The 11727-nt window shown below is 50.0% G+C and overlaps 1 protein-coding gene across 1 annotated transcript in view; it reads right to left on the reverse strand.

Moving 5' to 3' along the window:
- The window catches only part of FBRSL1 (fibrosin like 1), a 547710-nt gene extending 543054 nt beyond the window's left edge, over nucleotides 1–4656 (reverse strand). Inside the window, exon 1 of the mRNA XM_082491594.1 lies at nucleotides 4316–4656. Coding sequence (XP_082347720.1) covers nucleotides 4316–4609 — 294 coding nt within the window. The 5' untranslated portion in view covers nucleotides 4610–4656. The remainder of the gene's footprint in view (nucleotides 1–4315) is intronic.
- Between the last annotated feature and the right edge of the window lie 7071 nt (nucleotides 4657–11727).

The following is an 11727-nucleotide window of genomic DNA, read 5'->3' on the forward strand; positions in this document are numbered from 1 at the left end:
AACAGTAACAGTACAGTGTACAACACACATGTGAAAACAGCCTTATCAAGATAACGCTGAAGAACTTATGGATTGTGTCCAGCAGTCTACTATCATCATTAGGCTTCCTAAACTCTGCTCCACTCAAGTGCAAACTGCAGAGAAGGGACTGCTGTTTAGCCCTGACAGACCCCCCGGATAGGAACAAAAAAAAAAAAGACTGGGGAAAGCGTTGGTCTCCTTCAGGTCTGCAACCAGACGCAGTTTGGCGCATACGGGCAGCACCGCAGCCTCAGCACCACCCACACGGAGCCACGGTCGGCCTCTCTCCAGCACCGGGATCTGCTTCTGGACAACACCTCACTCCATACACATTTGTGAGCAGATTCTCCACACCATTCTATAAATAGGTCAAAACATTCCTAAAAAAGCCATACACGCACACCAGGAAAGCTAAAATTTCCATACAGCGTTCCAAAGCTTTGCTGGAATCTGTAAAAATGATAAACAACAGCCAAAAAGAAAACACAACCCCTTGTCTTTACAACCACTTTGGGAGAACAATTGCTCTCAAAGATCACATTCATTAACATTCTGATGAAGTTCCCTTTTAGCGCTGTTTTTCATACTTGAAAGGAACAGCTATGATCAGAGAGAGCCCTCAACTACCGACTCACTCATTTAGATTCTCTCGCTCTGATTCACCAATCACCTTCAAGAATAATTAGCAGCTTCGCCTGAACGTAATGAATATACACACATGCTCACATACATGCCATTCATTTCGGAAGGTGGCAAGAAATCCCCCATTTCTCAGCCCGATGGCTTTTCTGCCCCCCCCCCCCCTCCCCCTCCCAGCATGGGAACCATCTCCTGGGCAGCACCGTCACCTTCTCCAGTTTCCCAGTAGCCGCCCGTCCTGCTGACCACCCAAGCCAGCAGGTCAGGGCACACTAAGCTTCCAGGGTGTTAACTCCAAAGCTGTGTTCAGTGGCTGGGTATTAAAAAAAACACAAAACACCACCACTATACACACACATCAGCTGCACATAACCTGTGTTGGAGCCAGATTTATACAAGAATATTCAGGGGAAGGATGGGAAAGGAGAAGTTTTAATTTCTTATGCAGAGAAAGTGGCTGCTGCTGATCTGTCTGTGGGCTTTCTTCCCCCCCTTAATTAAAGAAATTATATATAATCAGATCTGTCTTTATGTGAAAGATGGTAGGATAGGGGATCTTTAACTCACAAATAAGTATCACAGAAACAAGATGCAATATTTTCAGATGACAACTGCCAAAGGAAACATTGCCACATGAGTTAAATCAAAATCCAGAACGCTTAAAATTCATACCAAAGAGCTAAAGGAGACTTCATAAAGCCATGCGCCAGTATTAACCTTAACTGCTCACACCCCCAGGTCAACAAGAAGGAAGAATATATACACATATATATTTATTCTATGAAGTACGCTTTATTTACAGGAACAGCAGTGGTGAGAATTTTCCTCAGTGGGGAATTCAAAATATCTTGAGATAACAAGAGAAACAAACAAAAAACCACCTTACATCTCCCAAATGCTTCCACCATTAAGTTCTGCCTAACCATTGAGAAATTTAGTCTCCAAGGGAAAGCCCGAAGCTTAGCTAACCTATTAAACATAATCACAGACCACTGTAACATCAAGGGACAAACAAACCTCGAAGAACAACACACAAAAGGATCACAACAAACTACAATATACACAACAAAAGCTCCTTTTAGGATTAGATATTAAATAAAACAGACTTTTCGTTCAGTACTGTCCCTAGGCTGCCTACTCACTTTTATTCCTGCTCCCACCCCTCACGAACATAGGTTTCAATTCTTATTTATTTTCCAAATATCATCACAGCAGATTTTAAGAACAAATACACACGAAAATGCAAATCTTGCCCGAAACAGAAGAAAACTACTTGTTGCGGTCGAGTTCACTAGAGAACACAGCTCCACACCACACAAAATGACCCTGCCGTTTCAGTCATTTACATGGGCATATGTTGCTTTTTAAAGGAGTTTCACCTTAATAATCCCTTTCCCTTGCTCCTGCATCAAATCTGCCACACATCACCCGTGGTCAAAGGCAGTGCTGCATGGAAAAATCCACACAATGCAGAGTATTTTCTCCTTTTTAATGTTTCTGGGATTTACGAAAGGCACACCATCATCAGGGCTCTCCGAGAACCTCGGGTACAACACACCTTCTCGTTCAGCACCTGAAGGAAACGGGAATTCTGCTCACACTACCCCCTCTGAGGTGCCAACTGCCATAAGAGATGCTGAGGTGCACACATTCTCTTGCGTGCTGGTAAACACAGTAAAAATCAATTAATTTCAGGTGGTACTGATGTGTTTTGCAAGAGTTTGAATTGAAAGGGGACAGTTTTGCGAAGACTCATATATAATTTTTTTATTTTTATTTTAAAGAAAAAACACAAGTGCTTCCACAGACAGATGTACTGTGGGGGTGGCAGAAGTTTAAGGTCACCTTCTGTCCTCGTGCATCCCATTATCAAGGTTACGGTTTGGTTGATTTGATAACAAGGCTTATCCCATTTGAAGAACCCGGAGTTTTCCCCGTCAGCCCTGGAGGGACTGCACTGTCATTTGAATTCTATTTCCTGATAATGTGCTCATCATGGTAGAAAATTTCTGCAGGAAGATGAATTTTACTTTCTTCACTGACAGCTCAGTAGAGACTGAGGGGTTTAATTGGACCTATCTGCTGATGCATATTTGACTAAGAGCATGCCCAAGAAAAACAAAAAAAAAAGGTGGTACAGACAGGTCTGTGGCTTGTCTCAGAGGCGCACGAAAGTGGATCACTCGCTCATTATCAGTTCTGCGTAGACAAAGCAGTTGCCTTTCCTGTTAGGACAACACCCCACAAACGATGCCGCAAAAGGCCAAAGAACAGCCATGGCCAAGCTAACACAAACCACTCCGGTACCTGCACATTGCTGGGTTCAGCATCCCCCCCCCGAGCACAAGCCCAGGCTCCCCGAGCAAAGGTTTTGTCACCCTGACACCAAGGTAAATGGTCAAGGCCACTGCTGCCACCTCCGTGGCACCATCTCTGGGACTTTAAGAAGTTGGTTCTATCAGCAAAAAACTCCCGACAGCCACGATGGCACCGGAGCTCAGAGGCCTGTGTGGCAGGAGGGCTGGGGAGACGCGAAACCCACAAACAAAATGGGATCTCAAAGCTTGAGCCAAAGATGTTAGAGATCCCAGGACAAATCTGAGATTATTCATTAGCCCGCACAGCAGCCTTCGTCACTGCCAGGCGGGTTAATAGGTACACGAGTGACAGGAAATCTGAAGCAGGGAGAGCACCCAAAACTTTGCCCACGTTTTTTACCATGCTGTGACAAAGACAGTGGGCAAAGGCACCAGGATTGCTCATATTTACTGGGAATTCACGTTATTATGCCCATCAAGTGACTTGGTAGGTGCTTTCTCTTGACAACTCACTTCTTCCCCTCGTACACAAACAAAACAAAAATCAAAAGCCAAAGTCTTAGTTTGTCAATGCCCCTCTGAAAATATTAAATTTCCTGCTCTGCTTAACTTAGCTCAGACAAGGCAGGCGGTATTTGCTCAGCAAATATTGTTTGTAATAAGTTAGACAAGCAATATTTTTTGCCAGCCTATTAACACCAGAAAAATACGTACAGTCAACAAGAGATGAAGAATTTGTTCAATTACTTCAAAAATGGGAATTACAACCAAGGGATTATTATCCATTTAAACATCTCTTTTCCACAAAATGTCAAACACTAGCCATTTGCTAACAATCTCCGGAGACAGATAAAGTAACATTTTGGCAATGCAAACACAAACTCCCCGAGCCGGGGGGGGGGGGGGGGGGGGGGAGGGAGAAGCTCCACCATTCACAACAATACCGGACCATCCCAACACGACGGGAATATTTTGCAGCCCCTCCATCAGACAATTAAAACCCCCCAAACAAACGTTTGACTTGCCCTAAGTGATAGTTAACGCCAGCCGGAGGGAGAAGGGGGGGGACACAAGGAAAAGGGGGGAGGACACGCAAGTTGCCAGCAGCCGGGCTGGCTCGCCACCCTCCTGCCCGCAGCCCCGAGCTCCCTCCGGGCTGACACCAGGATTAATGCACGTTAATTGCTATTTGCAAAATTCAGCAGGCTGAAAGCGCCGCGCTTCCTTTTTCAGGTTGGGTTTGGTTATTTTTTTTTTTTTTAATTATTCCCCCCCCCCCCCCCCTCCCCCCGGCTTCGCAGGAGGGAAGACCCCCCCCGCCCCTTCTCCCCTCTTACCTCCAGCGCTTCCAGGGTGTTGAAGCTGGCTATGGCGAAGCCATCGATCAGGTCCTCCTCCTGGGAGCTGGACTCGCGGCGGCGGCGGCGCGGGGGCCGGGCGGCGCGGGCGGCGGGCGGCGGCCCCCGCGGGGCGGTGCAGTTCTGGCCGCCGTTCTCCTTGCCGGGGCTCGGCTCCTTCTCGGAGCCCGAGGAAGGGCTCTGGTTCCGCGGGTCGCGGGCCGCCGCCTCCCGCCGCCGCACGCGGTCCCGCTGCGACCTCGACCTCCGGCTCTGCCGGATTTTCCCATCCATTGCCGAAGAAGAAGCAAATCAAAACAAAATTTTAAAAATAATAATAATAATAAAAATAATTAAAAATTAAAAAAAAATAAAAAAAGAAGGCCGGGCGCGGGGAGAAGGGGGGGTGTGGGGGCGGGAGGGAGGGGGCGCGGGGGGGGGGGGGGGGGGGGGGAAGAGAAAAGTCGCCCCCCTCCAACTCACCGCTTCCCCTCTGCAAACCCCGGAGCCCTTAAAAAATTAATAATAATAATTAAAAATAATAATAAAAATTAATAAAAATCAACAACAACAACAACAAAAATCCTGCTGTTCAGACCCTCGGATCCAGGGCGATGATAATCCACAGAGCAAGGCTGGGTGGCGGTGGGGCGAGCGGCACACACACACAAAAAATATTAAATCCACGGAATGACCTTGACAAATTTCCACACACCCCCCGCCCCCCCCACCCCCCCCCAAAAAAAAAAAAAAAAGCAGAGCCGGGAAGAGGAGGGGAGGGGGGAAAAAAAAAAAGAAAAAAAAAAGAGAGGAGGAAGGGGGGGGGAAATCTATCTGGATCAGGACGAGGACACCTCGGGTTCACTCGGCGCGGAAGAGAGAGGCAGATCCAGGAGGCTCGACCCAGCTCGGGATAATCCAGGCGCGGCGCCCCCTCCCCGGGGGCAGCGCCGCTGCGGGGCCCCGCTCCGCGCCGGGGGAGGCGGCAGCCGCCGCCGCTCTCGCCGCCCAACTTTCTTGCCGCGGAGCGAACCAGACAATCCCTGGGCAGCCCCCGCCGCCGCCCGCTGCTGCTGCTGCTGTCGCCGCCGCCCGCCGCCGACCCCTCCTCGCCGGGCGCCGCCGGCGGCTCGCAGCCCCCCGCCGGCGCGGCGCGGGGGCCCCCACCGCCGCCGCCGCCGCCCGCTGCCGGATGGCGCTCGCCCGCCCGCCCCAGCCCGGCCGCCCGCGGCGCGGCGCGGCGCAAGCCCCGGCCCCCAGAAGCCGCTTCAGTCGGCGCTGCCCGGATGCCGCCCCATTCTCCCCGAGCTGGGACGCGGCGCTAGCACCGCCCGGCCGGCCGCGCATGAGCAGGGCTGCCAGCTGCGCGTCATTCCCCGGCGCAGGCCCGGCCGTGCCCCCGGCCCCCCCCCCTTCCTCCTTCTCCTCCTCCTCCTCCTCCTCCTCCTCCTCCTTCCCGCCCCGCCGCCGCCTCGCTTCAGCGCGGAGCGGGGTGGGGGGGCGCTGCCGCGGCCCGCCCTCACCCCCGCCGCCGGGAAAAGTTTCCCCCCGGCCCGGCCTGGCCCGGCTGCCGCACCGGGGCCCGGACAGACCCCCGCCCCGCTCCCGGACCGCGGGGCCGGCTGAGCCCCCGGAAAATCACAGAATCACGGAGTGGTTTGGGCTGGAAGGGACCTTAAGGACCATCTACTTCCACCCCCCTGCCCTGGGCAGGGACACCTCCCACCAGCCCAGGTTGCTCCAAGCCCCGGCCAGCCTGGCCTTGAGCACCTCCAGGGATGGGGCAGCCACAGCTGCTCTGGGCGGCCTGCGCCAGTGCCTCACCACCCCCAGAGTGAAAAATTTCTTCCTAATATCTAACCTAAATCTCCCCTCTTTCAGTTTGAAGCCATTCCCCCTCATCCTATCGCTATGTGCCCTTGTAAAAAGTCCCTCCCCAGCTCTCCTGTAGGCCCCCCGCAGATACTGGAAGGCCTTCTCCAGGCTCAACACCCCCAACTCTCTCAGCCTGGCCCCATAGCAGAGGTGCTCCAGCCCTCACACTATCTCCATGGCCTCCTCTGGCCCCACTCCAACAGGTCCACGTCCTTCTGATGTTGGGGGCTCCAGAGCTGGAAGCAGCACTGCAGGGTGGTTTCTCCAGAGTGGAGTAGAGGAGGGGAATCCCCTCCTTCGCCCTGCTGGCCACGCTGCTGGGGATGCAGCCCAGGATGCGGTTGACTTTCTGGGCTGCCAGTGCACATTGCCGGCTCCTGTTGAGCTGCTCATCCACCAACACCCCCAAGTCCTTCTCCGCAGGGCTGCTCTCAGTCCATTCTCCACCCAGCCTGTGTTTGTGCTTGGGAAATGGAATGGGGGCCACTGCCAGCAGAGCCACAGGGCAGTGAGAAGGGCTGGCCAGGGCCAACGAGTGAGCAAAGGGGATGGGGGGGGAGGCGAGCTGGAGACTAGTGGGACCATGGACAAGCTGCAGGATGGGCTGGGGGTGAAACGATGAACCATGGGAGGAAGGATGAGCTGAAGGATGGGTTGGGGGTCGAAGGATGAGCCAGGGACAAGCTGATGAGCTGGGGGTTGAAGACAACCTGAGGGACACAGGAGGAGCTGAGGGATACAGGAGGAGCTGGGGGACACAGGAGGAGCTAAGGGTTGAGCCAGGGAATAATCTGGGGTTCAAGGGACAAGCAGGGTGTGAGCTGGTGAAGAGGGGACAGGGACAGAGGAGCTGGGCAGCCAGAGCTGTAGGTGGGACATGGAGCAGCACAAGGGTTAAGGCCAGGGTCATGGAGACGGAGGCAGGAGACCCTTCCCATTCATCACCCCCTGCTCCCCATCCATCTGTCTTGCTAAGGTTTCCTTCGGGCTCTGCGACGCAGGAGGAGGCTGCAGTTCCCTTCTCATTTCCCTGCTGTTCCGGGCCCTCTCTTCTCTCCAGGATGGCCTTGGCCAAGGCTTGGTCCCTGGGCGCTTCCCTGGAAAGGGGGCCAGCTTGGTACCCAACAGAGCAGCTGTGTGATGCCCAGCCCCAGAGACAGCGCTGAGGGAGGTGTGCCTGGATCAGGGCCCCGGCACAGAACACTGGTTGTCCCACGTATCGCAATGGTAGCAGGACCTAATCCCTCTGTTATCATCTTTTATTGCACGCAGTCAGATATTGCTGCACGTTGCCATCACTCCTGGGTACTCCCTTCCTTGCCTGTCGCTGGCTTTGCTCCACTGGACTGGCTTGGCTCCACTCCTTACATCTTCAGCTGCTTTTGCCTTCCCCGGGGGTTGGTCTCCAGTTCTGGTTGTGAGAGAAGTTAGAAGGATGTTGTGAAATAAAACCTAAAGAAGTCCACTGAGCTTCTTAAATAAGCAGGAAAAAATCCATGAAGGCAATTCAGTGTTAATGGGAGCCGTGGTAGTCAGGGAACCCAAAAAAGTCTCGTGCCGCCTGCTCCCACTCATGTTCCCGTTCAGTCATCACCAGGGATGGTGGCTTCCTCAGGCCCCCAGCAGCGGGCAGGCTGGTACCTGGGTGTCTAAGGCAGTCACCAAAGGCTTTGACGTGGGGACTGCAGTGCCCACCTTTCCTTGGTTTTCTTACATTCCTGATTTAATTGCAATAATGTAGCAGTCGAAAATTAGCCTCCTTCCACCTGGCCCCAACAGGTTCTTTTTGAAGAATGTCTGGTGTCTGGTGACAGCTTTGCCCTACCTTACTTAAACAAGAGCTAAAATAAATATCATATTTTTAAAATGTAGCATAAAAACGTCATTTAAATTTAAGCAATTTAAAATCAAATGTAGAAATCCCATGTGTAGCACAAAGCCTCTTAACGCAAATAGTCAGTCATGCATTGCATGCCTCAGTCACACTTGTATTGGTGTCATTTGTGTCCTAATAAAATCCTATAATCTTTTGCGTGCCAATTAAACAAGGAAGATAGCTAAGTCTAGCTGCTTCCTTGGGTAATTGCAGGCTAGTGTGGAGTCAGTTATCTACCATGGGTTTTGCTGGACTGTGAATTTCCAACGGGGTATTTTCTCTCCTGTTTCCTTAAGGGACGGTACTATAATTTTTTAGATGTATGGTATTTTAAAGCTATAACCAAGATCCAGGGGATTGTTGTTAATGAAAGATCTGGAGTTCAGATACACCCAGTTAAACAATGGATTGAGCTTAACAACTGTATTTGCTTTACCAATATTTTAAGAGTCACTTTCTAGAAAAGAGCATTTACACTGGCTATTTTTACATTTTTGAGCCCGTCCTTTAATTTACAAAGTAATTTCTATGTTGCTTGTAAGTACATCATAAGGGTAAGCTGTTAAAAAAGAAACTGGGGAATTTATAACAGTTTCTCTTGATAGCACTCATTTCAGTCCCGTTGTGCTTTAGGTCCACCATCATTAATATGCATTTCTAGTTCTCTTTTTTTCAATCACTTCCAAATTTGCTGACCAACAAGGACAGTGGAAATTGCCTGTAAAGTTCCTTTCTTTATTTCCCGTCAGCAGGGTCATCAAGATTCTCATCCGGCTTACGTGTTTACGTACAGGAGTTTAATGTCACTGTGAACGTAAACTGAAGGTGCCTTCTGGAGAAAGTTGTGAATATAGGGGTTTTTCAATTAACTCCACAAATTCAGCAGCACTATGCTTATCCATGTTATCCCCAATTTTGTATATATGTATATTTTTGTTGAAAGACGCAGCAGAAGGGTCATACAAAGGAATTAACAAAATCAAACAGTCCACACATGAAGGGATGCCTCTGCTTGAAACAGCATCTCCGAATCAGTCGTGCCTTTCCTTCCACCGAGCCAATTTCACATTTTCAATAGAAGGCAGACCTACAGTGACTCTTTCCCCCCCGCCGCCCCCCCAGCATCAAATGGCTTTCTGCACAATGATATTCATCATGTTCTAACTCCAGGTGAATGATAATGGATCGGAGGGAATGAAAACAGATGGATGTTAAAACAGGCAATTCCCTGCCACGGACCTGGGAGCCCTCCACTGCTGCCTAGTCTGTTCATTCGGTTCATAATTGTATTAGACATTCCAACAATAGAGAGGCCTTCTTCATTAATCCTGAATTTACTGAAAAGAAGCTTTGCAGACTATAGCTCTTTCGGTGCTCAGACAACACCAGGCAAAATTCACCCCAGGCTTAAATGGATAAAACTCAGCTGGAGAGAAACTAGCACAGAAAATGCCAAAAGAAGCAAGAGGTGGGCCAGTGAGACAAGGAAGGAGGACAACCTAGCAGGACACGCTCCAGCAGCTTCGCAACAGAGCTGCAGCTTAGATGACACCGAGGAAATTTATAGACAAAGCTCTCCTCTTGCTGGAGCTCAGGCATAGCTGAACTTATCAATATTGCACCCGTGTTTGAGCTGATTTTCCCCTTTTGGCACCCAGCCTCCAGCTAGCCACGGGAGCCAGCGGATGCCAGTCCCTGCCATGTGATGGGCCACAACCTTCCTGTCACCCTGGTCTGCATCAGGTGACTGGGGCTAAGCAATACAGATCAAGTCTCGGGCCAGCTGTCCTCTGAGTCAGACCTTGATTACAATATTGACATTAACATTTTAATCACACGCACGCTGCTGCAGATTTTAATGACCAACTTGCTATCCTTTGCTTTTTGAGGCTCGGGAATTAGACCCTTGTTCATAGCCCGAGCGAGCGCAGCATCAGAACGGCGGTTACCCTAGCGGTAAACGTGGCATTGCCCTCGCCACCAGCCTGCCCCTGGACATTAACCTGGCTGGCACTGGAACACCTCCCTGGAACGGGGACTTTGCTCTCAATTACTCTATTCCTCTGTCTGGGGCAGGACTGGAAGTTACGAAAAGAGGAGAAAAGGCGGTGCTTTTGTATTCTCTGTAGCCTGAGGCGATGTGAAAATCTACCCAGTCCTTGTCTAGCTATCATTTTCGGATTCCCAGGGACTTTAAGCAGAGCGGAGTAATCCAGAGATGTTTCCTTCGTCCAGTGGATCTGGAAGCAGTGCTGCTCTTACACATTCCCTGCCCTGTGCCGTCGGAGCAAGGTGAAGAAACGTCAGTGCAAAGGAGAATCAGCCCCCATGTCTGTGTTGTTCCCCTCTCCCCAAACCTGCTCTGCAGTCTGTTGCAAACACCGCGAGCTGAATCTGCGAGGCCTTGCGCTGTTTAAGACAGTCATCTCCGAGGTGGAAGGACAGCCAAAAGGTCAGGATAAATAAACTGAATATGAAATTGCTTAAGGCAATAGAAAGAGACCACAGGCTTTCCTCGCAGTTCTGGCATGCGCCAGAACATACTTCAGGATGTTAAATAAGCTGGTTTTGTGTCGCTGGGCTTAGCTATTTTCTGTTGTTTCTCCCCCTGCTACCCCAATACTTTGCTAAAACGATCGGGGCTTAACTGCTCGGTATCCCTTCCGCAAACACGGGCTGCCTTTATCACTTGTTTCATCGTGGTCATTTGCACTGAAAATACATAATCACTGTCGGAGTACAAAGAATCATTACGAATAATTAGTTACTTCCAATATGGCAAGTCAGTCTCATAAATCTTGAATATTTGGCTTTGGTTTTGGGAAGAGATTCCTTAATGGCTACACTTGTGAGACTCTGTTAATTGATATAAAATTGTATTCAAAATTAAATTTGTTTTAACGGATCTAAATCACCCCAATAAATCAGCTTCAGCCCATCTGCTTTAAGGGTTCAAGTACACTTTTTTTTGCGTGTGTTTGGGAGACAGCGTGAGCTTGCAATCAACGCCTAAAGGGCTGGATCTGACCCTCCCCTCGTTTACTAACCGCTTCCACATGCCGACGTGGGGGTGGTTTTGCTGCCCTGAGAAGGCATAAAGGAGGGGGCAGAGGCTGTGTTGTGGCTGGTGTGTAAGAGAGGAATTGTCTCCCTCTGTTCCGAGTGAGCAAGGGAGAGGAGAGGGAATTTTAATAAGAAAAAGGAGGAGTTCAAGTCTACCTGTGATAGTTTGATATTGATGTTTTATATTTTTATGGGCTATAGCAGTGTGATTGCTGGCTCTTATGATGCTCTTTTTTCTTCAGAGAAACCATTGTTTTCATCGGATATTGTGGGTGAGAGAAGGTGATAGTTAATAACAGCAGCTTAATTTTACTTGACTCTATTTAGCTCCTGAAATTGTTCTAGGCCAGGATGTTTTTATCTTTATCCTTATTTTAAACTGGGGAAATGGAAATACTGAGAGAAAGCCCCAGTATTCCTCTCCCATAACTTCTTCGGTAGGCTGTCTTCCTCACCCGTGCAGTGGTGAGCACAAACGCTTCCTGAGAGCCTGTGTGGTAAAAATCTGTTGGAAGAATTCCCCATTTGCATCCTGTCTGCTGTTACTGTCTGTTATCTTAAATCTCTCTCTAACTTTTTTTTTCTCCTCCAGAGATTC

Source organism: Vanellus vanellus (assembly GCF_965231255.1).
Source record: "Vanellus vanellus genome assembly, chromosome: 16".
Lineage (NCBI taxonomy): Eukaryota > Metazoa > Chordata > Aves > Charadriiformes > Charadriidae > Vanellus > Vanellus vanellus.